A 27,301-nucleotide genomic window follows, 5' to 3' on the forward strand; every position below is an offset into this window, starting at 1 on the left:
ACCGTTTTCGCCGAAAAACCCCGAAAGCCGAAAATCCGGTCCATTAATGTGTGGTCTAACCATGGCTTTGTACAGCTGTAGCATGAGGTCCCACGAAACGAATTTAAGGAGCTAGGAGCTAAATTTAAAAAGTAGGACCTCAAAAGTAGTAATCTCGGGATTGCTACCAGTGTCACGTGCTAGTCAGAGTAGGAATCGCAGGATAGCGCAGATGAATACGTGGCTTGAGCAGTGGTGCAGCAGGGAGGGATTCAAATTTCTGGGACATTGGAACCGGTTCTGGGGGAGGTGGGACCAGTACAAACTGGACGGTCTGCACCTGGGCAGGACAGGAACCAATGTCCTCGGGGCAGTGTTTGCTAGTGCTGTTGTGGAGGAGTTAAACTAATATGGCAGGGGGATGGGAACCAATGCAGGGAGACAGAGGGAGACAAAAAGGAGGCAAAAGCAAAAGACAGAAAGGAGATGAGTAAAAGTGGAGGGCAGAGAAACCCAAGGCAAAGAACAAAAAGGGCCACTGTACAGCAAAATTCTAAAAGGACAAAGGGTGTTAAAAAAACAAGCCTGAAGGCTTTGTGTCTTAATGCAAGGAGTGTCCGCAATAAGGTGGATGAATTAACTGTGCAAATAGATGTTAACAAATATGATGTGATTGGGATTACGGAGACGTGGCTCCAGGGTGATCAGGGCTGGGAACTCAACATCCAGGGGTATTCAACATTCAGGAAGGATAGAATAAAAGGAAAAGGAGGTGGGGTAGCATTGCTGGTTAAAGAGGAGATTAATGCAATAGTTAGGAAAGACATTAGCTTGGATGATGTGGAATCTATATGGGTAGAGCTGCAGAACACCAAAGGGCAAAAAACGTTAGTGGGAGTTGTGTACAGACCTCCAAACAGTAGTAGTGATGTTGGGGAGGGCATCAAACAGGAAATTAGGGGTGCATGCAATAAAGGTGCAGCAGTTATAATGGGTGACTTTAATATGCACATAGATTGGGCTAGCCAAACTGGAAGCAATACAGTGGAGGAGGATTTCCTGGAGTGCATAAGGGATGGTTTTCTAGACCAATATGTCGAGGAACCAACTAGGGGGGAGGCCATCTTAGACTGGGTGTTGTGTAATGAGAGAGGATTAATTAACAATCTCATTGTGCGAGGCCCCTTGGGGAAGATGACCATAATATGGTGGAATTCTGCATTAGGATGGAGAATGAAACAGTTAATTCAGAGACCATGGTCCAGAACTTAAAGAAGGGTAACTTTGAAGGTATGAGGCGTGAATTGGCTAGGATAGATTGGCGAATGATACTTAAGGGGTTGACTGTGGATGGGCAATGGCAGACATTTAGAGACCGCATGGATGAACTACAACAATTGTACATTCCTGTCTGGCGTAAAAATAAAAAAGGGAAGGTGGCTCAACCGTGGCTATCTAGAGAAATCAGGGATAGTATTAAAGCCAAGGAAGTGGCATACAAATTGGCCAGAAATAGCAGCGAACCCAGGGACTGGGAGAAATTTAGAACTCAGCAGAGGAGGACAAAGGGTTTGATTAGGGCAGGGAAAATGGAGTACGAGAAGAAGCTTGCAGGGAACATTAAGGTGGATTGCAAAAGTTTCTATAGGTATGTAAAGAGAAAAAGGTTAGTAAAGACAAACGTAGGTCCCCTGCAGTCAGAATCAGGGGAAGTCATAACGGGAAACAAAGAAATGGCAGACCAATTGAACAAGTACTTTGGTTCGGTATTCACGAATGAGGACACAAACAACCTTCCGGATATAAAAGGGGTCAGAGGGACTAGTAAGGAGGAGGAACTGAGGGAAATCTTTATTAGTCGGGAAATTGTGTTGGGGAATTGATGGGATTGAAGGCCGATAAATCCCCAGGGTCTGATGGACTGCATCCCAGAGTACTTAAGGAGGTGGCCTTGGAAATAGCGGATGCATTGACAATCATTTTCCAACATTCCATTGACTCTGGATCAGTTCCTATCGAGTGGAGGGTAGCCAATGTAACCCCACTTTTTAAAAAAGGAGGGAGAGAGAAAACAGGGAATTATAGACAGGTCAGCCTGACCTCAGTAGTGGGTAAAATGATGGAATCAATTATTAAGGATGGCTTAGCAGCGCATTTGGAAAATGGTGACATGATAGGTCCAAGTCAGCATAGATTTGTGAAAGGGAAATCATGCTTGACAAATCTTCTGGAATTTTTTGAGGAAGTTTCCAGTAAAGTGGACAAAGGAGAACCAGTTGATGTGGTATATTTGGACTTTCAGAAGGCTTTCGACAAGGTCACACATAAGAGATTAATGTGCAAAGTTAAAGCACATGGGATTGGGGGTAGTGTGCTGACGTGGATTGAGAACTGGTTGTCAGACAGGAAGCAAAGAGTAGGAGTAAATGGGGACTTTTCAGAATGGCAGGCAGTGACTAGTGGGGTACCGCAAGGTTCTGTGCTGGGGCCCCAGCTGTTTACATTGTACATTAATGATTTAGACGAGGGGATTAAATGTAGTATCTTCAAATTTGCGGATGACACTAAGTTGGGTGGCAGTGTGAGCTGCGAGGAGAATGCTATGAGGCTGCAGAGTGACTTGGATAGGTTAGGTGAGTGGGCAAATGCATGGCAGATGAAGTATAATGTGGATAAATGTGAGGTTATCCACTTTGGTGGTAAAAACAGAGAGACAGACTATTATCTGAATGGTGACAGATTAGGAAAAGGGGAGGTGCAACGAGATCTGGATGTCATGGTACATCAGTCATTGAAGGTTGGCATGCAGGTATAGCAGGCGGTTAAGAAAGCAAATGGCATGTTGGCCTTCATAGCAAGGGGCAGGGAGGTGTTGCTACAGTTGTACAGGGCCTTGGTGAGGCCACATCTGGAGTATTGTGTACAGTTTTGGTCTCCTAACTTGAGGAAGGACATTCTTGCTATTGAGGGAGTGCAGCGAAGATTTACCAGACTGATTCCCGTGATGGTGGGACTGACCTATCAAGAAAGACTGGATCAACTGGGCTTGTATTCACTGGAGTTCAGAAGAATGAGAGGGGACCTCATAGAAACGTTTAAAATTCTGACGGGTTTAGACAGGTTAGATGCAGGAAGAATGTTCCCAATGTTGGGGAAGTCCAGAACCAGGGGTCACAGTCTAAGAATAAGGGTTAAGCCATTTAGGACCGAGATGAGGAGAAACTTCTTCATCCAGAGAGTGGTGAACCTGTGGAATTCTCTACCACAGAAAGTAGTTGAGGCCAATTCACTAAATATATTCAAAAGGGAGTTAGATGAAGTCCTTACTACTCGGGGGATCAAGGAGTATGGTGAGAAAGCAGGAAGGGGGTACTGAAGTTTCATGTTCAGCCATGAACTCATTGAATGGCGGTGCAGGCTAGAAGGGCTGAATGGCCTGCTCCTGCACCTATTTTCTATGTTTCTATGTTTCTATGACTTCTACCCCCTTGTATTCTAGTCCTCTAGATATAAAGACCAGCATTCCATTAGCCTTTTTGATTATTTTCTGTACTGATCCATGACATTTTAATGATCTATGTTCCTGGATCACCAAGTCTCTTTGGACCTCCACTGCTTTTAGCTTTTCATCATTTCTAAAATACCCTGTTCTATACTTTTTAGGTCCAAAGTGGATGACCTTACATTTGCCTATACTGAAATTCATTTGCCACAGTTTTGCCCATTCACTTAACCGAGCAATATCCCTTTGTAATTTTATGCTTTCATCTACAGTGCCAACAATGCCGCCTATCTTTATGTCATCAGCAAATTTTCTATCATCTAAGTCGTTAATAAATACGCTGAATAGTTGAGGCCCCAACACAGATGTCTACGAGACATCACTCGTCACATCCTGCCAATTAGAGTATCTGCCCATTATCCCTACTCTCTGATTCCTGCCACTCAGCCAATTTCCTAACCAGGTCAATAATTTGCCTTCAATTCCATGGGCTTTAACCTTAGTTAACAGTCTCCTATGTAAGACTTTATCAAATGCCTTCTGAAAGCCCATATAAATAACATCCATAGACATTCCCCTGTCCACTACTTTAGTCACCTCTTCAAAAATCTTAATCAGGTTTGCCAGGCACAGGATTTTCACAGTGTTCAATCCCTCTATTCTTAATTATAGACTCTAGTAATTTCCTGACAATACACATTAGGCGAACTGCTCTCGAATTCTTTGGTTTCCCTCTCTCATCATTCTTAAATAGCAGAGTGACATACGCAATTTTCTAATCTAAAGGAACGGTTCCTTACATCATACCCATATAAATGGGTCTGCAGTATTTCTAGATGGTGAATCAGATCTAGAAGCTCATGTAAAAGATCCCAGGAGGTACTTTAACAGGTAATACAAAGCTTAGTTCTCAGAGAGTTCTAATTTTCTTTATTTTTTTTTTTTAAGTGCTGGTCCTTATTTTACCATCTAACTTTGTGTTTTCTGCTGTGGAGCTCCATTTTCTCAACTCTGCACCCATTTCCATTTGTGGAGGAACAACAGCAAAAGCAAAGGAGGGAAATGCAGGAGTTTTATGACATTGATCCATTTGCCAGGCAGACCCCCATACCAGAATTATACAGGCTAATGGTCCCCAGAGCCTACACATATAGTTGCTGCTCTGAAAGCATAAGGACATAAGAACATAAGAAACAGGAACAGGAGTAGGCCATACGGAACCTCGAGCATGCTCCACCATTCAATAAGATCATGGCTGATCTGATCATGGACTCAGCTCCACTTCCCTGCCCGCTCCCGATCACCTCATCGTTTAAGAAACTGTCTATTTCTGTCTTAAATTTATTCAATGTCCCAGCTTCCACAGCTCTCTGAGGCAGCGAATTCCACAGATTTACAACCCTCTGAGAGAAGAAATTTCTTCTCATCTCAGTTTTAAATGGGTGGCCCCTTATTCTAAGATCATGCCCTCTAGTTCTAGTCTCCCCCATCAGTGGAAACATCCTCTCTGCATCCACCTTGTCAAGCCCTCTCATAATCTTATATGTTTCGATAATATCACCTCTCATTCTTCTGAATTCCAATGAATAGAGGCCAAAACTACTCAACCTTTCCTCATAAGTCAACACCCTCATCTCCAGAATCAACCTAGTGAACCTTCTCTGAACTGCCTCCAAAGCAAGTATATCCTTTCGTAAATATGGAAACCAAAACTGCACACAGTATTCCAGGTGTAGCCTCACCAATACCCTGTATAGCTGTAGCAATACTTCCCTGCTTTTACTCCTGGGACATTGGAACCGGTTCTGGGGGAGGTGGGACCAGTACAAATTGGACGGTCTGCACGGGGCAGGTCCGGAACCAATGTCCCAGGGGGAATGTTTGCTAGTGCTGTTGGGGAGGGGTTAAACTGACATGGCAGGGGGATGGGAACCTATGCAGGGAGACAGAGGGAAGTAGAATGGAGGCAGAAGCAAAAGGTAGAAAGAAGAAAAATAAAAGTGGAGGGCAGAGAAACCCAAGACAAAAAGCAAAAAGGGCCGCATTACAACAAAATTCTAAAGGGTCAAAGTGTGCTAAACAGACAAGTCTGAAGGCTCTGTGCCTCAATGCGAGGAGTATTCATAATAAGGTGGACGAATTAACTGCGTAGATTTAAGTTAATGGATATGATGTAATTGGCAAATTGGCATCACAGAGACATGGCTCCAGGGTGACCAAGGCTGGGAACTCAACATCCATGGGTATTCAACATTCAGGAAGGATAGACAGAAAGGAAAAGGAGGTGGGGTGGTATTGCTGGTTAAAGAGGAAATTAACGCAATAGTAAGTAAGGACATTAGCTTGGATGCTGTGGAATTGGTATGGGTGGAGCTACGGAATACCAAAGGGCAGAAAACGCTAGTGGGAGTTGTGTACAGACCACCAAACAGTAGTAGTGAGGTTGGGGACAGCATCAAACAAGAAATTAGGGATGGGTGCAATAAAGGTACAGCAGTTATCATGGGCAACATTAATCTATATATTGATTGGGCTAACCAAACTGGTAGCTATGCGGTGGAGGTGGATTTCCTGGAGTGTATTAGGGATGGTTTTCAAGACCAATATGTCGAGGAACCAACTAGAGGGCTGTCCATCCGAGACTGGGTGATGTGTAATAAGAAAGGACTAATTAGCAATCTTGTTGTGCAAGGCCCCTTGGGGAAGTGACCATAACATGGTAGAATTCTTTATTAAGATGGAGATTGACACAGTTAATTCAGAGTCTAGGGTCCTGAACTTAAGGAAAGGTAACTTCGATGGTATAAGACGTGAATTGGCTAGAATAGACTGGCAACTGATACTTAAAGAGTTGACGGTAGGTAGGCAATGGCAAACATTTAAAGATCACATGGATGAACTTCAACAATTGTACATTCCTGTCTGGAGTAAAAATAAAACGGGGAAGGTGGCTCAACCGTTGCTAACAAGGGAAATTAAGGATAGTGTTAAATCCAAGGAAGAGGCATATACATTGGCCAGAAAAAGCAGCAAACCTGAGGACTGGGAGAATTTAATAATACAACAGAGGAGGACAAAGGTTTTAATTAGGAGGGGGAAAATGGAGTATGAGAGGAAGCTTGCTGGGAACATAAAAACTGACTTCAAAAGCATCTATAGATATGTGAGGAGAAAAAGATTAGTGAAAACAAACGTAGGTTCCTTGCAGTCAGATTCAGGTGAATTTATAATGGGGAACAAAGAAATGGCAGACCAGTTAAACAAATACTTTGGTTTTGTCTTCACGAAGGAAGACACCAATAACCTTCCGGTAATATTAGGCGACCGAAGGTCCAGTGAGAAGGAGGAACTGAAGGAAATCCTTATTAGGCGGGAAATTGTTTTACGGAAATTGATGGGATTGAAGGTCGATAAATCCCCGAGGCCTGATAGCCTGCATCCAGTGTATTTAAGGAAGTAGCCCTAGAAATAGTGGATGCATTGGTGATCATTTTCCAACATTCTATTGACTCTGGATCAGTTCCCATGGACTGGAGGGTAGCTAATGTAACACCACTTTTTAAAAAGGGAGGGAGAGAGAAAGTGGGTAATTATAGACTGGTTAGCCTGACATCAGTAGTGGGGAAAATGTTCGAATCAATTATTAAAGATGAAATAGCAGCGCATTTGGAAAGCAGTGACGGGATCGGTCAAAGTCAGCATGGATTTATGAAAGGGAAATCATGCTTGACAAATCTTCTAGAATTTTTTGAGGATGTAACTGGTAGAGTGGACAAGGGAGAATCAGTGGATGTGGTGTATTTGGACTTTCAAAAGGCTTTTGACAAGGTTCCACACTAGAGATTGATGTGCAAAATTAAAGCACATGGTATTGGGGGTAATATACTGATGTGGATAGAGAACTAGTTGGCAGACAGTTAGCATAGAGTCAGGATAAGTGGGTCCTTTTCAGACTGGCAGGCAGTGACTAGTGGGGTGCCGCAGGGCTCAGTGCTGGGACCCCAGCTATTTACAATATACATTAATGATTTAGATGAAGTAATTGAGTGTAATATCTCCAAGTTTGCAGATGACACTAAGTTGGGAGGCGGTGTGAGCTGTGAGGAGGATGCTAAGAGGCTGCAGGGTGAATTGGACAGGTTAGGTGAGTGGGCAAATGCATGGCAGATGCAGAATAATGTGGATAAATGTGAGGTTATCCATTTTGGTGGCAAAAACACGAAGGCTGAATATTATCTGAATGGCGGCAGTTAGGAAAAGGGGAGGTGCAACGAGACCTGGGTGTCATGGTACATCAGTCATTGAAAGTTGGCATGCAGGTACAGCAGGCGGTGAAGAAGGCAAATGGTATGTTGGCCTTCATAGCTAGGGGATTTGAGTATAGGAGCAGGGAGGTCTTACTGCAGTTGTACAGGGCCTTAGTGAGGCCTCACCTGGAATATTGTGTTCAGTTTTGGTCTCCTAATGTGAGGAAGGACATTCTTGCTATTGAGGGAGTGCAGCGAATGTTCACCAGACTGATTCCTGGGATGGCAGGACTGACATATGAGGAGAGACTGGATCGACTGGGCCTGTATTCACTGGAGTTTAGAAGGATGAGAGTGGATCTCATAGAAACATATAAAATTCTGACAGGACTGGACAGTTTAGATGCAGGAAGAATGTTCCCGATGTTGGGGAAGTCCAGAACCAGGGAACATAGTCTAAGGATAAGGGATAAACCATTTAGGACAGAGATGAGGAGAAACTTCTTCACTCAGAGAGTTGTTAACCTGTGGAATTCCCTATCGCAGAGACTTGCTGATGCCAGTTTATTGGATATATTTAAGAGGGAGTTAGATATGGCCCTTACAGCTAAATGGATCAAGGGGTATGAAGAGAAAGAGGAAAGGGGTACTGAGATGAATGATCAGCCATGATCTTATTGAATGGTGGTGCAGGCTTGAAAGGCCGAATGGCCTACTCCTGCATCTATTTTCTATGTTTCTATGTTTATACTCTATCCCCTTTGCAATAAAGGCCAAGATTCCATTGGCCTTCCTGATCACTTGATTGTACCTGCATACTATCTGTTATGTCTTGATTAAAGAATCTGACCAGATACTGTAAGCTTAAAGTAATTTGTGACCGTAGTCTCCAGCCTGTGAGGCCTCCTTATGTACAGGTGCTCCCAAGGGATTGTGGGATCCCTTCTGACTCCAGGGGACGAGCCCTCTGGTGGTTAAGCAAGGTATTTACAGGTTTATATATATAACACTATCCATTTGTGTTTTATGCACAAGTACCCCCAGCTCCCGCTGTACTGCGACATTTTGCCATCTTTCTCCATTTAAATATTAAATTGCTCTTTGATTTTTTCTGCCAAAGTACATGAACTTGCACTTTCCAACATTATACTCCATCTGCCAAATCTTTGCCCACTCACTTAGCCTGTCTATGTCCTTTTGCAGATTTTTTTGTGTCCTCCTCACACATTGCTTTTGCTCACATCTTTGTATCGTCAGCAAATTTGGCTATGTTACAATCTATATTAACAACTTGGAAGAAAGGATTGAGTGTAAGTAGTTGGGGTCCCAGCACTGATCTCTGTGACATCCCACTAGTTACTGGTTGCCAACCAGAGAATGAACCATTTATCACGACTCTCTGTTTTCTGTTAGTTAGCCAATCCTCTATCCATGCTAATATATTACCCCCAACCCCATGAACTTTTATCTTGTGCGGTAACTTTTTACGTGGCACCTTGTCAAATCCCTTCTGGAAGTCCAAATACACCACATCCACTGGTTCCTCTTTATCCATCCTGTTCGTTGCATCCTCAAAGAATTCCAGTGGATGTCTCTGGGCTGGTGCATGAAAACTATACACATATACTTGCTGCTCTGAAAGCATCATTCGTTTAAAAGTAGAACCCATGAAATGTGGGCCTCCAGGCTATTCCGTCAAGAGATGATGCATCCCGACCCTGCGATCAGCCATGTCTTCCTCCTCATTTTCTATCCCCAGCTGCTCCAGTTTGCTCTTTTTTTTGTGTTTCACCCAGTGAAGTCCTGTGTGACCGACACTAATTTCTCCACCCCTGGGTGGATGTCTCTGGGCTGGTGCGTGAAAGCAGAAGAGTGAGGGCCGGCAACATGTTTATTCTGATGTGCGAGCATGGCTCGATGCAAAGAGGCCTGCTTCTTATTCTTCCATTTCTTCTTGTCCATCAGACACCTCTAGTGGAGGGAAAGTGGATGAGAGGTGAGCATGTGTTGCTGAGGATGCATTAAGGAGTGATGGGAGCGTTTCATGATCTTATTTTCTGACAGGTAATGTGGGCTACTCTAGAATGAAATGGAAGAGAAGCAGAATGCCTTGATAAACCTGAATATGGAAACTCACTCCTACATCCTCATTTCTGACTCCTTCTTGTACCCCCTTCTCCAGGAGCTCTAATGCTTACTCCTCATTGATGGTGAAGCACGGGGGTTGGGGATCGGTCCAGCACTTGTGGCCAGTCTTTCTCTGCTGATAGAAGGTGTATTCTCCTCACATGAGCAAGTTGCTATTTATTGAATGATCCAAGGCTACCGCTGGAAGGTAGAGCTCAAATAAATCAACTTAAGCAGCACTGAACAGAAAGAAGAAGAAAATGGCAAATGGCACTCTGTAACCAACATGGCCTTTATCTCCTTAATCCATATTAACCTGAAGTATGTTAATGAGACCAACATATTTATTTATTTAAAATATTTAAGGGGGCGAAATTGCCCCGCGCCCTGTTTGGAGGCGGTAACCTTCCAAGGCCGGGACACTTATCGCCCAGCCTGGAAGTTCCGTCCACAGCGCGGAATTTGGCCCTTCCATCGCTCAATGGAGGCAGAGCGATATCGGAGGTACTCTGCGTCCGTGGAGAGGTGTTCCCGGGGCAGTAGTACAGTGCCGCGCTTCGGAGCCCAGCACCCCACCGGCAACGTAGGAGCATAAGAATTAGGAGCAGGAATAGACCATTTGACCTCGTAAGCCTGCTCTGCCATTCAATGAGATCATGGCTGATCTTTCAGCTCAACTCTACTTTCCTGCACCTTCCCATAATCCCTTGATTCCCTTAATATCCAAAATCTATCAATCTGTGTCTTGAATATACTCAAAGACTGAGCCTCCACAACCTTCGGCGGTAGAGAATTCCAAAGATTCACTACCCTCTGAGTGAAGAAGTTTCTCTTCATCTCAGTCCTAAATAGCCGCCCCCTTATTCTGAGACTGTGACGCCTGGTTCTAGACTCCTCAGCCAAAGGAAACATCAACACTGTCAAGCCCTGTAAGAATTTTGTATGTTTCCATGAGATCACCTCTCATTCTTCTAAATATGAGAGAATATAGGCCTAGTCTGCTCAATCTCTCCTCATAGGACAATCCATCCCCCGCCGCCTCACACCCCCCCATCCATCCCAGGAATCAGTCTGGTGAACTTTCGTTGCACTCCCTCTATGGCAAGTATATCCTTCCTTAGGTAAGGAGACCAAGGGGCCGACATTCACCGTCCCCGAAGGGATGGTTACCGTGGAGTTTGGACGGGCGACCGATAAAATCAATCGGTCACCACAGTCAGATGATTTTCCCTCCCAGAGCCATATTCAGCTCAGGGGGGGATTTGAGCGGTGTGCACTTCCGCCGGAAATAGCATAGTGAAGCCGCTGTAATGGTAACTTTTCAGCGGTGAGCTCTGCAGCGTGCGGGCCCCTGGAAAGCAGCAAGGACAGCGATTTTCAGCTGCAAAATGGTAAGCCTTTTCCCAGCAGTGCCCCCGCGAGGTATTGGAGTCGGTGCTCGAACAGGACACCGCTGGAGTGTTGCCGCGATTGGGGCCTTTGGTAGGGAAATAGTTTTGTTAATTTTAGTATTTTTATTTAAGATTACAGCATCCACTGCATTTATCTTTTAATAGTTTTATTAATTATTAGTATTTTTGTTTATTACAGTATCCACTGTATTTATCTTAATAGTTTTATTAATTATTAGTGTTTTTATTTAAGATTACAGTATCCACTGCATTTATCTTTTAATACTTGTGTTAATTGTTTTGGCTCCATTCAACCTGCTTAGTGCTGCTCAGAGGTTTGCACATACTCCTGTACAACTTTCAGGTCTGACTCTTTAGTGGAGGCCTGTGGGCTGCAGAGACCTGCTTGGCAGGGTTCACCCTGAGGATGGGAGGAGCGTTGGGAGGACGACACCTGGTACACCTGGTCAGAAGCAGGGTGGCAACAGGAGAAGGCGTCGCTGTCAGCACCGTGCAGACAGGCAGCGGGTAAGGGAGGCAGCAGCCATCATTCGTTCATTCTGCGCCAGACCAGTGTGCCAGCCATCTTCACCGGCCCAAATCAGGATTGCAGTTGGCTGCTTGGGGACAAGGGATATTCCCTGTACACTTGGCTGCTCACTCCACTGTGGAACCCCAGGACAGCGCCAGAGCATGCCTACAATGTGCCACCAGGTGCATCGAGCGGTGCATAGGCATTCTTAAGCAGAGGTTGCAGTGCCTGGACCGCTCTGGTGGCACCTAGCAGTACTCTCCTCAATGGGTCTCCATCATCTTCATGGTCTGCCGCATGCTGCACAACCTGGCCATCATGAGGGGACAGCCGCTGGAGGTCAAGCCAGCAGTATCACCTGAGGAGCAGGTGGCGCAGGAGGAGGAGGATGACGAGGAGGAGGATCCCCATCGCCCAGAGCTAGGAGGCATCAACCCATTGCCACCCTGGAAGGGCCGGGTGCAGACTGGCCAGCACCCTCCTGGGAGGGTGTGTCCTCACAATCTCCCGCCATGCAATATGTACTGGCAGTCTGCCAGGTCTCCGCAGGTCAGGAAACAATAATCTTCTTCTATCTTCCACACCGTCCATCAGTGTCTCCAGCTCCATAACAGTGAACCTGTTGGCTCTCCTTACAGCTCTTACACCAGCCATCCTTCCCCTCTCGGGGCCTTGCTGCAAACGCTGGCCTTTAAAAGGACCAGGGAGCAACTGGCTCGTTGGAAACCCTTACCTGCACGCTGAATTTCTCAGTGGCGATAACGTTCAAATTAAGTCAGCCACACCGCTGAAAAATCCACTTTGGAATGGTTCATTAGTGCTGGAACTCATTTGTTCACTATTGGAGCTGAATATGGGGTGACACAGCCATGAAAATTTTTGGCGCTAATCGCCAGAAAAAGGTGAGGGAAGCACCAGCTTTCCAATGGTACTGAATTTCATGCCCCAAAACTGTACACAATACTCCAGGTGCAGTCTCACCATGGCCCTATATAATTGCAATAACATGTATTTACTCTTATATGCCAATCCTCTTGTAATAAAGGCCAACATACCATTTGCTTTCTTAATTGCTTGGTTTACCTGCATGTTAACTTTCAGTGATTCGTGTACAAGGACACCCAGGTCCCTCTGAACACCAACATTTCCCAATCTCTCACCATTTAAAAAATGGATGCGTTTATTTGTACTGCCAACATGGCCAATGTGCTCCACCCTTTGTTTATGATTACCCTTGGAGGATAAGCCACACCCTGAAGTTTCACAGGAATGTGTAACTGGAACCGCCCATCCCAAGATCTCACTGACTTTGCAAATTGTAACTCCATCCACTTTCATTTCCTGAAGCGACAAAGACAGAGCTCCCCAGAAGACAGCAAGGGCCAGCCAAAGTCCTGTAACCCAGTCCAAGTACATCCATCCCCCAGCCAAAGTGCTTTAGCCCAGTCCAAGTGCATGCCTCCCCCAGCTGAACTGCCTTACCCCAGTCCAGCACTCGCTCTTCCAGGTCAGAAAGCTGGCGCAGTTCAATTTCCCCCCCCCACACCCTCCAGTCAGCTACTGCTACCCTCTGCTATGTGCCACCTTGGCCTGCTGTGGTTGAATAGCTGTGAATGTAGGCAAGACATGAAATACGAATGTGACTGTGAGTAGGTACAGATGGTTGGTGGTTGCCTGTTGGGTTAAGTGCTTATTTGCAAAGTATGCACAGACAGAGACTCAGAGGCTGGTATGTAAGAGTTGTGCAAACATGTACTCACCTTGACCAACCGACTGAGGTAGTTGAATTTCTTCTAGCACTGGGCTTCTGTCGACACCTCCACGGCCACCTCTGTCCACATAACCCTAAAAACCTGCAGCATTGATCTTCTCCCAGATAGAGGGAAGAGTGCATCCCTCCTTCTCTCCATTGCCCGCCGCAATGCCCTTACAGCACCCCACTGAAACCATTAGTGCCTCAGACACCGATTTCCTTCACCTCTGAAGCAAAAATGCACAATTTCACACAATTTTGGAGCCCATTTTGCCAGACGCTAAATATTCAAAAAGTTAAAACTTAGCGCCCCATTCATTGAACCACTGCTCTCGCTGCATCCCGAGATCCAAGCTCAACATCATGTGCTGCCACTTACTTGCTCAAGACCTCTCTCTTCAGCAAAAGGAGTAAAATCAGGATCTGGGACCAGCATGGGGAGCAGGGTCAGGTGAAGATCAGGAGCCGGAAGAGCGGGGGCAGGGGGTCAGGTAAGGATTGGGGGCCGGAGGAGCATGAGGGCGGGGGAGGCCTCGTGGGGGAATCGTAGGCCTGGGAGGAGTGGGGGAGGGTCGGAGGCCTGGGAGGGGGAGGAGGTGGTCGGAGGTCCACGGGAGGGGTGGGAGGGGGGAAATCAGAGGCCTCGTATGGGGGGGGGGGGTCTCTGATTGCGTGGGGTGGGTTAGGCAGGGATGTTGGATCCAGGAGTTAAGTCTAAAGGCACCCACTCCCTGGATCCAGCAGTCCTCGCCTTACACGAGTCCTGCAAAACCCGACCAACTAAAATTACATTCAAAATGGAGGTTAAAGCAGAGGCTTTCATCCTCATTATAATATTTAAATAGATGATCCACCTTATGGGAGTGGGTTGTCTGCCCACCCCATGTCCTGCCTCTGTTAAAACTGGAAGTGGGCAGGTTGGAGGCGGGTTCTGGTCGGGTTTCACATTTTTAACACTAAATTCCCACATGACCCAAGTTAAAAGTTCCCTCTAGATCTTTTCATTGGGAACTGCTGGCATGATATCGGCTGTCTCAATTTTTCTACTCTGCTCACTCATTCTAACCTACCTCCCTCTGAACTTGGAGCACTCTGTTCTCTCAGGTCCAATCCTAAAATTGTCATTAAACTTGCTGACAAGGGTGGCGCTGTTGTTGTTTGGCGAACCGACCTTTACCTTACAGAGGCTTAACGCCAACTCTCTGACACCTCCTCCTACCTCGCCCTGGACCATGACCCCACCACCGAACATCAAGCCATCATTTCCCAGACTGTCTCTGATCTCATCCCCTCTGCTGACCTTTTCTCCATGACCTCCACCCTCATAGTCCCCCAATCCAGCACAGTCCGCTTCTACCTCCTTCCCAAGATCCACAAACAGGACTGCCCTGCTAGACCCATTGTTTCAGCCTGTTCTTGCCCCACAGAACTGATTTCTTCCTATCGCAACTCGTTTTTTCTCCCCTTGTCCAGTCTTTTCCCATCTACATCTGCGACTCTTCCGATGCCCTCTGCCACTTTAACAGTTTAACTTTAACTTTAACAGTTCCTCGATTTCGAAGGACTGCCTATGATGATGATTTCACTATGGATGTCCAATCCCTCTACACCTCCATTCCCCATTCAGGACGGCCTGCGGGCACTCCGCTTCTTCCTTGAACAGAGGCCCAACCTGTCCCCATCCATTACCGCCCTCACCTGCCTGGCTGATCTTGTTCTCACATTGAACAACTTTTCCTTTGACTCCACTCACTTCCTCCGAATTAATGGTGTTGCTTACGGAACTCAAATGGGTCCTAGCTATGCCTGCCTATTCGTGGGATATGTGGAACATTATTTGTTCCAGTCCTACTCAGGTCCCCTCCCTCATCTCTTTTTCCAGTACAGTGATGAAGATATTGGTGCCATTTCCTGCTGTCGCCCTGAACTGGAACATTTCATAAACTTTGCTTCCAATTTTCACCTTTCCCCTACCTTCACATGGACCATCTCCAACTCTTCCCTTCCCTTCCTCGACTTCTCTATCTCCATTTCTGTACTACACTTCCTCCCACCTCACATCCTGTAAGGACTCTATTCCATTCTTCCAGTTTCTCTGTTTCCATTGCATCTGTTCTGACGATGCCACCTTCCATACCAGTGCTTCTGACATGTCTTCCTTTTACCTCAACTGCGGACTCCCCACTATCGGTCCTCGACTGTGTCTGTTCCATTTCCTGCACTTCTGCTCTCACCCTTTCCCCTCCCTCCCAGAAACACGATAGGGTTCCCCTTGTTCTTACCTTCCATCCCATCAGCCTCCACATTCAGTGGATCATCCTCTGCCATTTCCGTCACCTCCAGCGTGATGTCTCCACCAAAGACATCTTCCCCTCCCCTCCCCTTTCAGCATTCCGAAGGGACAATTCCCTCTGTGAAACCCTGGTCAACTTCTCAATCACCCTCAAAAACCTCTCCCTTTCCAACAGCACCTTCCCCTGTAAGCACAGGAGATTTTTCCTTTTTCTTCCTTTTACCTCCTCCTTTATCACCGTGCAGGGCCCCAAACACTCCCTCCAGGTTAAAAAGCGATTTACTTGTACTTCTTTCAATTTAGTATACTGTATTCACTGCTCACAATGTGGTCTTCTCTACATTGGGAAGACCAAATGCAGATTTGGTGATCGCTTTGTGGAACACCTCTGTTCAGTCCGAGCTTCCGGTTACATGTAATTTTAATTCTCCGCTTCACTCCCACTCTGACCTTTCTGTCCTCGGCCTCTGTTCTAATGAAGCTCAACGTAAGCTCTTGCAACAAAACTCCATCTTTCGATCTGGCACTTTACACTGAGTTCAACAATTTCAGACCACAACCCCTGTGCCAATTTTTTCAGACAGCAGCTGTTGGTAATGATTCTGCTATTTTCATTTACACCTCCTCTACATTCATCATTTGTTTCTTTACTTGTCTCATTACCATCCCTTTTTGCCTCGCACAATCATACGTTTCGTCATTTAATCTCTCCTGCCTTCCACCCTATCACAGACCTTCCCTTTTGTCCTTTCCTCCCCTTCCCTTTTCCTTGCTTCTGCACTTGCTTAAAACCTGTTATATCTCTGACTTTTTCCAGTTCTGATGATAGGTCATTGACCTGAAATGTTAACTCTGTTTCTCTCTCCACAGATGCTGCCTGACCTGCTGAGTATTTCCAGCATTTTCTGTTTTTATTTCAGATTTCCAGCATCCAAAGTATTTTGCTTTTGTATTTTATTGTTTTGTTTTCTTAATATATATACAGTGCATATCATACAGATAAGTGCACTTCTATATATTATCTAATTTATCAAAGTCCACTAAATGATTGAGCACACACATTTCTACAGTATTTGATTTCCCCTCTGAAAAATGTGAACTGATCCTTTTAAATCCAATCAGCCACATACTATAGCATTCATTCCCATTTTCTTGCTTGTTCTGTCTTGTTTTTCTGCCTCACTGTTCACTACTTCATCTCATATACCATTACTCAGGTAGTGTTGGTTGTAGAGGAAGAGGATTCACAGTCTTTTCTATGACCTCAATACAATAGTGCTTTATGGATCAGTCGATATGTCTGCTTGCAAATCAGCAACCAACTGATAACAAAGATGTGGGGAGTTGAGAAGATTTGTGTGTTAGCTTTAATCCACACCTAGTGCTGAAAAACAAGTCTCCTACGGCACTTCTACATTATTGTTGTTCTAAGAACATAAGAACATAACAAATAGAAGCAGGAGTAGGCCATACGGGCCCTCGAGCCTGCTTTGCCATTCAATAAGATCATGGCTGATCTGATCATGGACTCAGCTCCACTTCCCCGCCTGCTCCCCATAACTCCTTATCCCTTTATTGTTTAAGAAACTGTCTATTTCTGTCTTAAATGTATTCAATATCCCAGCTTCCACAGCTCTCTGAGACAGCGAATTCCACAGATTTATAACCCTCTGAGAGAAGAAATTTCTCCTCATCTCTGTTTTAAATGGGCAGCCCGTTATTCTAAGATCGTACCCTCTAGTTCTAATCTCCCCCATCAGTGGAAACATCCTCTCTGCATCCACCTTGACAAGCCCCCTCATAATCTTATACATTTCAATAAGATCACACCTCATTCTTCTGAATTCCAATGAGTAGAGGCCCAACCTACTCAACCTTTCCTCATAAGTCAACCCCCTCATCTCCGGAATCAACCTAGTGAACCTTTTCTGAACTGCCTCCAAAGCAAGTATGTTCCTTTCGTAAATATGGAAACCAAAACTGCACGCAGTATTCCAGATGTGGCCTCACCAATACCTCATATAGCTGTAGTAAGACTTCCCTGCTTTTATACTCCATCCCCTTTGCAATAAAGGCCAAGATACCATTGGCCTTCCTGATCAATGCATACTATCCTTTTGTGTTTCATACACAAGTACCCCCAGTGTACTGCGACACTTTGCAATCTTTCTCCATTTAAATAATAACTAGCTCTTTGATTTTTTTCTGCCAAAGTGCATGACCTCACCTTTTTCAACATTATACTCCATCTGCCAAATTTTTGCCGACTCACTTAGCCTGTCTATGTTCTTTTGCAGAATTTTTGTGTCCTCCTCACATTTACTTTTCCTCCCATCTTTGTATCGTCAGCAAACTTGGCTACGTTACACTCAGTCCCTTCTTCCAAGTTGCTTATATAGATTGTAAAAGTTGCGGTCCCAGCACTGATCCCTGCGGCACTCCACTAGATACTGGTTGCCAACCAGAGAATTAACCATTTATCCTGACTCTGTTCTCTGTTAGTTAGCCAATCCTCTATCCATGCTAATATATTACCCCCAACCCCTTCAACTTTTATCTTGTGCAGTAACCTTTTATGTGGTACCCTGTCAAATGCCTTCTGGAAGTCCAAATACAACACCTTCTGTCATCTCCTTACATGCAGGTCTGGTGCAGTAGACAGCACTAGCAAATCTAAAACTTTCAGCCTGTATTAGCTGATGGGCGACATTTTGCCAACCTGCAACCTCCGTCCCTCCATTGGCCTTGTTTTTATACAGTGCCAGCTCAACACACTAGTGTGCTTATGTCTTGACACAAAGTAACTCCGCGATGTAAGCCTGCTATTGCATGGGACTGGCTCAGTATCAGAGGTTGCCATCCATGCAGGAGCAGTGCTGAAAAGGTCGCAGTATCGGTATATTCTGTGTGCTGGAGCTAGCCTACGTGGAGTAAACACAGGAGAGTGTCACACTTAGGTTGCTCTTCCAAGACGTGGACCTGGACTTGCAGTAATGTAAAAACCCCTTTAAGCACGACAATACACAACTTTCTGCATGTTTTTCTCCTATTTATTTAACTCTTCAAACCATCTCTGCCCACACGTAACCAGATGTAATTACTTCCATCACTTCAGCTGCATCTTTTCTGCTCTCAAGCACTTTGATAGCTTTCTTCTTTTGATTGCTGTATGTGTCCTGCTCTGGCTTAACTGCCAACCCTCATACTGTCATGTCAACACATAGTTTCGATATAATTATTGTAGAGAAGTCCAAAGAGTTAAGCATATCAGCTTTTGAAATAAGCACCTTGTTCTTTCATATCAAAACTACAGGGCCAAAATTCTTGTGTTGGGGAGGACCATCATAGTGACTGGCACTATGGGATGGGCACATGTGATGCACCTGTACAGGTGCAGGCCGCACATCTTGACTATGGAAATGGCGCCTCCCCCTCCCCTGTGCTTTGGCTATTGGTGCACAAGAATCCCACTCTGCCACACTTCTGGAGACAGAGCCGAGACCCTGGAATTTCAAATGTACAAAGCAGAGTTGGAAAAATTAAAAGAACCTTAGCATATATTTCTAAAGTGTTAGCAAAAAAATGTTCTTGTACTTCTAATTTAGGTACGGAAATGCTACTGTGATCAGTGAAGGCTTAACAGTTATTTTAAAATAAGCCATACTCTTATGTCCCACCCTGTAAAATGCTGGTGCTTAATGAAACATTTTTCATTTATCAAACATAAAAGCCATGTATTTGTAATAGTCAGCATTTAGTTATAAGGCCATTGATGTACAATATTGTTTCCTGTATTCCACGGTCCTTAGCTGCTTGTGGGGTCTGGTTCTTCAAACTCAATTTCATGATCATTTCATTTCCTCAATTTGTTCTGCTCTGTAAACCTGAATAAGTAGCTGTCATCTCGCAGTAATCTTTTCCCTCTTTCAGTCATTGTCTTAATCCCTGTGTAACTGACAATGGAGATTAGCAAGGGCACTCAGCACACAGTAAAACAAACTCCAGCCTAGATTTACAATTTGTTGCAAATGAGAAACTAAAGTCCAATTTGCCTTCAGGTTTTACTTTTAAATTAAAAAAACAATTATGTACTAAAGGGTTGAAAACCACTGGTGTGCAATTGAGTGGAACCCCCCCCATCCTCTCCCTCCCCATCCACTCAAACATCAAAACGTACTCCCCCTCCAAAATTACAAGCATAGTGTCATTGCCATGGTCTGTAATGGTCCTTCACTGGTGTCGCCAAGATCCCACAGCCATTCCGCCCGAGGTACCCAGAGGCCAAAGAAAAGTGTTTAGCTTCGCCGGGAAGCATTCTGCCTCCAGACAAAAAATATCTGTCCCCTCTGGGATCAATTACTTTATTTGGGCTGACATAAGGCCATCAGTTTGACAGATGGGACTTCCACTTGTCCCCGTCCACTGCGGCAATTCTTCAAAGTGGAGACTCGGTAATTATAAATTCTGCTTGATTATTTGCACTGCTAGTCCCAGAACTCTGCCCCAGGCCCTAAGTAAATTGCGGGCCCCATTTATTGATGATCTCAAGATATTTACTTGTATTTCTCCTTGGATTTGAAGATTTAGTGAAGATTTACGAGAACATAAGAACATAAGAAATAGGAGCAGGAGTAGGCCATTTGGCCCCTCGAGCCTGCTCTGCCATTTAATACGATCATGGCTGATCCGATCATGGACTCAGGTCCACTTCCCTGCCTGCTCCCCATAACCCCTTATTCCCTCAAGACGGTCACTGATGCAACTGATACTGGAACTTTCTCGGGATTTAATTACTATTTTTTGTGTGCTGGTTGATGCGTTTGTGTTAAATTCCTGTCTGTACAATTTTAATGTAGCCATTTAAGCCATTTATTCTAAACAGATTTCCAACTGTGTTAAAATAGTGCAGAGAGGGACTTGGTGCAAATGTGTCAACTCATTCACTAAAAAATAGAGCACAGCAGAAATTAAATCCCCTAGTGTATAAAGGACTGTGGTTTTAGTGTTAAAATTAGCAGTCATACAGCTATTAATTTTTCTGTAAATTGTTGCAAAAGTCAGCTATTTCAATAAAGCTAAAAGATCTGCTGCTTTTGTTCCCAACTTCAAGAACATTGACAAGCAAATTGGTTAAATGGCTGATTGCTATCAGTCCTAGGCACAAACTACAATTCCTTCTTGGAGGGAGGGGCGGGGTGGGGAGGGGGGACAAGGAACCAACATTGTGCAAATCATGTCTCCCAGCAGATAAACAGCATTGATTCAGGGCTTCAAGAAGTCAGCAGCTCTTACCATCTCGCCCTTACAGCTGAATTCTGAAGTACAAAACATCCAGGTTATTGCTACATATTGAAGCAATATCTGTTCATTTATTTCTGGTTATTCCCTGACAAATACCTTGGCAGTGATGTCACTTTGCCCCATTTCTCGATGCAGAATCGCCTCAGTCCATTGCTCCCTCTGAGGGCAGCAAAGCCTTCATAAGGTATGCTGGAGGTCCCCGTCACAAACTGTTAAAGAAAAGAAAGATCTGTCTCCCAAATAAACCAAGCACACATACCTTACTGCTATGAAAACCACGGTGGCTTGCAATGTATCAAATCTGCTTAATAGGCTGGATCTCGTATAACTTCATTTTGCACAAATGAAGGATCTGTCTGCCTGGCATCATCTTGCACTGATATTCAAACAGACAAGAACTGGTCTCGAGTCAACATTTCATGTTGCTTTTTACTTAATAATGGAAAATGTTTTAATCAGCAAAGTTTTTTACTGTTGCAATCTATGGTACATTGTGACTGTGTCTAGAAATTACCATTGGCGATATTAGTGGGCAAATGTTTAATGCATTCTTATCACATCCTTCTATCTGTTACTTTATCAGAGGTGTTAACCTATTTATAATAAGCAGATTATTGTCTCTGTTAAAAAGATCTGTTAGAAATGTAATACAAATGCATTAAATGCATCCGTTGGCTAATATTGCCAACTCTAATCTCCAGCTTTCTGAGCCATGTGATATTAAAGAAAGATTTAGCAATTATCGCTATTGTGTACCTGTAAAAGCCGGAGCCGCTGCTCATTGTTGAAGTGCTCCACAGCTGTCCAGAACCACTTTATTACAATGTGACCATCATGATAACCTGAGGAAAGGGCACAAGCATTAAACATGAGAGCAGATTGTCTACAACTACACTCTGTAGCATCAATCAGCAGGGTTGCCCTGGGAGATCTGAGTTTTAACAGCAGTCTTGGCTAACATTTCCACTTGGGCTTGTCTTCAGAGGACTGAGCTGGTATATGTGTAAGGGACAGGAGATTTTAAGGTATAGATGTAAACAAACCTCAATCCTTTTTTGTACAAGAATAGATTTAATTGATAATAAACCTATACTAGATGCTTAGGAAAATTAATTAAATCAAAACATCTGCATTTTGTGTGTCAATGGATGTAATTTAGGCATCTTTATTATGGAGTATACGCTTCAGGGCCATACGAGAAGAATGGTAACTTGCTAAAATAGCAGCATAACCCCTCTCAGCAAAAGACTTGCCGTGATGGTGATTAAGTGAGATGTAACAAAATAATCATGACTGAGAAATCGATGTGGTGGGTAGCAATGAGCATTATACTGTGGAGATACATAAGAATTAGTATTATGTCAATTGCTCATCCTGCCTCGATTAATCATCATGAAAATGAGGTAGCAGTAAGTAGGTTATCAATTTGAGAGTAAATTGTGTAGAAAGCCTTAACATATTGCAGATGCAGTTGTCATTTAGAAGATCTAGTGAGATTGGTAAATTACCTTTAATACAGATAATTGCACGGCAAAATAAAATGCATATTTCAGCTTGCAACATTAAATATGATTATGCAATATCATGGGAGGAGAATTTTTCAGAAGGTGGAGTATGAATTGGATTTGGCAACCAAGCTGGAAATTGAAATGATCTCACCAGCATTATTTAGCAATAAATAAAGATTTGTGCCTGACCATGTCTCTTAGAAACATCCCAAAGCACTTCACATACAAAAAATTACTTTGAGTGGAGTTACATTTACTGACGAGGCAAACGTGGCAGCTATTTTGTGGATAACAAGATCTCATGAACAGCATTGAGATAAATGACCAGTTAAACTGATTTGGTTGAGGGAGCAGTATTGGCCAGGACATCAGCAGAATACTGTGCTCTTCTTCAAATAGTGCCATAGGATCTTTAATATCCACCTGAAATAATGGAACAGGCAAAGGCAATCTAGGTTTAATGACCCAATAAATCAGGCACCTCAAGTACGGAATGGGACTTAAATCCATTCTGAATCAGAGGTGAATGGACTACAAATTAAATAAAGGGGCTACAAAAGGAAATAACTCAAAGTGAAGCATTTTTTAAATGATTTATGAATGTTTGCTACAATTGTTTGAAATACACACTTTGAGAGAGATATCGAGCCATGCTGCACCCATTTATCGGGCAGGAAATCAACATTGGAGAGAATGAAATTTAGGCAGCAGACATGTACTACGCTCAATTTCCCGCCAAATTGTGGTGTCTGACAATTTGTCGACTTCCAAATGTCCAGGGTGCCGGCCTGAAACAGGCATTAACCTGTTGAATGTGCTAATCGTGGCCCAAATGTGTCATGAACCGTGTGCAGCATGTGCCGAGCATGCTCTGTTGAGTTTTTCCAGGTGTATTGTGACCTAACCAGTGGGCCTTAAAGGGACCACTGGAGGCAGTTGAGAAAAGGTAAGCAAAATCCTCCTGACACTACAGCAATACTGCAGGCTGCTGTCGGTGTGGGCTCGGCGTCAGGACTTATATGAGGGCCCAGGAGCTAGACGAATATTTCAGGGTCCCAACCAGCAAGCTGTATCAAGATGCTCGATTAGTGTCTGCAGCTCACTGGTTTTAGGTAGATGAGCGATCAGGCCCAATTTTCAGTGAACTTCGGGCCAGAGTCCTCAGATGTGCATTGCAGGCCACTGCACGCAGGGTTCTGGCTATAGACCAATTTCTGCCCTTTTCTGAAATCAAGGGCTCGATTTTAACTCAGAGGTGGAAACCTAGCAAAGCAAGCACCATGCCCGTCTGGGAACGGCAGGAGGCAGACTCATCCAATTTTAATAGCCAGGCCTCATTAGAATGCCGCTTGCCGCCTTCCCGACCAAAAAGGCTACAAAAGTTAAACTCACTGACTGAAAAGGTGCTAGAGGCAGAAAACCTCAATGCATTTAAAATGTATTTGGATATGCACTTGAAGTGCCATAGCCTACAGAACTAAGGACCAAGAGCTGGAAAGTGGGATTAGGCTGGATAGCTTTATCGGTCAGCACAGATATGATGGGCCGAATGGCCTCCTTCTGTGTCGTAAATTTCTATGATTTTATATTTAAATCCTCTCAGACCTAGGTTTAATTTCCACTGAAACAATAATGGTTCCAACATCCATGATTCTCTTCCGAAGTTCCTGCCCATTGCAGGCCCCAGTCTAGCTCTGTCCAAAACACGAAAGGAAGTTCACCTGAAAAGGTGCTGAAGAATTGTGAAGTCGTCCTTCAGTTAAATGTGCGCTGTGGCATGAACACAAGAACAGACTGCTACATTCCTCTTCCCATGTGGGAAAAGAACAAAAATGATGAACCTTTATTGAGAGTCTCATATTTTTGCACCTTTTCAGGTGAACTTCCTTTCGTGTTTTGGACAGAGCTAGACTGGGGCCTACAATAGGCAGGAACTTCGGAGGAGAATCATGGTTGTTGGAACCATTATTGTTTCAGTGGAAATTAAACCTAGGTCTGAGAGGATTTAAATATAAAATCATAGAAATTTACGACACAGAAGGAGGCCATTCAGCCCATATAATAGGCTTTGGCCTTTCACCTGGTTTCTCAAAATAGATACAATAGAGATGATTTCCTCTGGTTTCTATTTGAAGTGAAATCAACCTGTTCGCCATTTGATTTTGCTACAAAAACAAACAGAAGAAATGTTCCTGCAATGTTTCTCCAAATCAGCATTAGACTCTCCTCAAAAATATTGTTGACCTTTTATGTCTGTAGCGACCCCAGAAGAAGAAATCAAGTGTATAAGTTTATATCTTGCGTTTTATTAAGTTTACAATATAAAACTGCTGGAATTTGTCAACTGCAGAGTCGAATGTATTGACTAGAAAAACAGTGTTAACTGTTGCCTCTTAAAGACTGAGAAGCAAATAAATACTCACCACTTCGGTACTCTGTATTATTGCGCCAGTCATTCAGATCAATCTCTGCTGTGCCTGCAATAACCAGTTCTAGCTCTCGGGCATCAAATACCGATACTAGCCGTGAATCCACCACCTGTAGCACAAATTAACTATTAGCCCCTTGGACGTCTTTAACAGCAGGTTTGCACCACATATGGCAACTTTAACAGTTTATCTGTGGAGAATTAGTTTTCACTCTCAATCAAAGTAGAATTGCAAAAGTTATGTATACGACACAGCTCATTAAATATGACGTGACGGATTTTGCAAGGGTAATACCTATGATTTGGTTCATAGAATCAGAGAGCTTGGCAGCACAGAATGAGGTCATTTGGCCCATTGTTCGTGCTGATTTCCATGAACGAGCTACCTATTTAATCGCGTTCTCCTGCCGCCTCCCCATAACCTTTTAAACTTATATTTTCCAATTATCTATCCACTTTGCTTTGAAAAGCCAATATGGGTACTGCTTCCACCATTGTTTCTGACATTCCACGTCCCGACATTCCCTTGCATAAAAAATTCTCCTAACCGCTACCTCCATTCTTTGATGATAAGCTTAAATTTATCACCTCTGGTTACTAGGTTAGGTTTCTGCTCCTAGACCTCCTGAGTTAGAACAACTAGGAAAGTAGCCTGGGTTGGTTCACTTTCATGCTTGGGTGAAGGGAAGTCATCTTGTCTGTTTGGGATTTGCTCATGACAGCCAGGCTGATATTGGGATTTCATTATGTGGGAACCATGGGCTGGAAACAGCATCTTACTCCGTCCTCAAAAGACAAGTTTGAATGAATTCACTAAATCTGGTCTTTTGTGGCCACGCAGCAGAAAAATATGACCATAAAAGCTTAGCAAAACAACCCAATTGGTTCACTAATATCCTTCGGAGAAAGGGACCTGCCACCCCTACTCAGTTTGGCCTACATGTGACTACAGTCCCGCTCAACATGGTTGATGCTTAATGTCCTCAAGGCAGCTAGGGATGGGCAATAAATGCAGCTTTGCCACATTGCAAGAACAAATTTCTACAATAGAAAAAGACTTAGGCTAGGGATTGCCTCGGAGCTGCACCTGCTCCGCTGCCATAACCTCACTGGAAATCATAGCATAGGAGGCCATTCAGCCCATTATGCCTGTGCTGGCTCTTTGAAAGAGCTATCAAATTTGTCCCATTCCCCTGCTTTCCCCATAGCCCAGCTAATTCTTCTTTTTCAAGTATTTAACTAATTCCTTTTTGGAAGTTACCATTGAATCTGCTTCTACCACCCTTTCAGGCAGAGCATTCCAAATCATAACAACTTGCCTCTGGTTCTTTTGCCAATTATCTTAAGTGTGTCCTCTGGTTACCGACCCTTCTGCCACTGGAAACAATTTCTCCTTATTTACTCTATCAAAACCATTAAAACATTTTAACACCATCAAATTTCCTCTTAACCTTCTCAGCTCTAAGGAGAACAACTCCAATTTCTCTATTCTCTCTACATAACTGAAGTCTCCTGGTACCATTCCAGGAAATCTATTCAGCACCCTCTCTAAGGCCGTGACATCCTTCCGAAAGTGTGGTGCGCAGAATTGTCCGCACTACTACATCTGAGGTCTAACCAGTATTTTATAAATGTTCAGCATAATTTCCTTACTTTTGTACTCAATGCCTCTATTTATAAAGCCAGAGGTCCCATATGCCATTTTAACAACATTCTCAACTTGTCCTGCCACCTTCAAAGGCTTGCTTACATATACCTTCAGGTCTCTCTGTTCCTGCACCGCCTTTAAAATTGCACCATTTAGTTTATATTGCCTCACGTCATTCCTCTTACCAAAATGAATCATTTCACACTTCAAATTTCACAATGTGTCTGCCCATTTCACCAGTCTGTCTATGTCCTCCCTGTTGTGTATCTGTAAAGCACGCACTCCCATGTTTCCGCCACCAGGGAGCGCATCCCCTGAAGTCCCAAGGGATTCCAGCATCCCTTGGGAGCACTGTATATAAGCTGGCCCCTAAGGCCTGTTCCTCACTCTGGAGTGTCTTAATAAAGACTGAGGTCACTGTTACTTTAACCTCCCTGTGTGCAGTCTCAACTGTGTTAGGAACACAATAACTGGTGACGAGTATACGAATCCAACGCAAAGATACAGCAAACTGTGGGCATCCTGGAGAAGTTCTCGGAGAGTGAGGACTGGGAAATCTATGTCGAACGGCTAGATCAGTACTTTGTAGCCA

At 44.1% G+C, this 27,301-nt stretch overlaps 1 protein-coding gene across 6 annotated transcripts in view; it reads right to left on the bottom strand.

The window, feature by feature from the left end:
• LOC139264565 (E3 ubiquitin-protein ligase HECW1-like) overlaps positions 1-27,301 on the bottom strand; it is a 751,381-nt gene that overhangs the window by 23,425 nt on the left and 700,655 nt on the right. For all 6 annotated transcript variants that reach the window (XM_070881227.1, XM_070881228.1, XM_070881232.1 and 3 more), the window contains 3 exons: positions 25,057-25,171; positions 21,882-21,967; positions 21,222-21,334 (listed from right to left, as the gene is read on the bottom strand). In XM_070881227.1, the coding sequence (XP_070737328.1) occupies positions 21,222-21,334; positions 21,882-21,967; positions 25,057-25,171 (314 nt within the window). The remainder of the gene's footprint in view (positions 1-21,221; positions 21,335-21,881; positions 21,968-25,056; positions 25,172-27,301) is intronic.

The sequence above is a fragment of the Pristiophorus japonicus genome, chromosome 5 (assembly GCF_044704955.1).
Source record: "Pristiophorus japonicus isolate sPriJap1 chromosome 5, sPriJap1.hap1, whole genome shotgun sequence".
NCBI classification, from domain to species: domain Eukaryota; kingdom Metazoa; phylum Chordata; class Chondrichthyes; family Pristiophoridae; genus Pristiophorus; species Pristiophorus japonicus.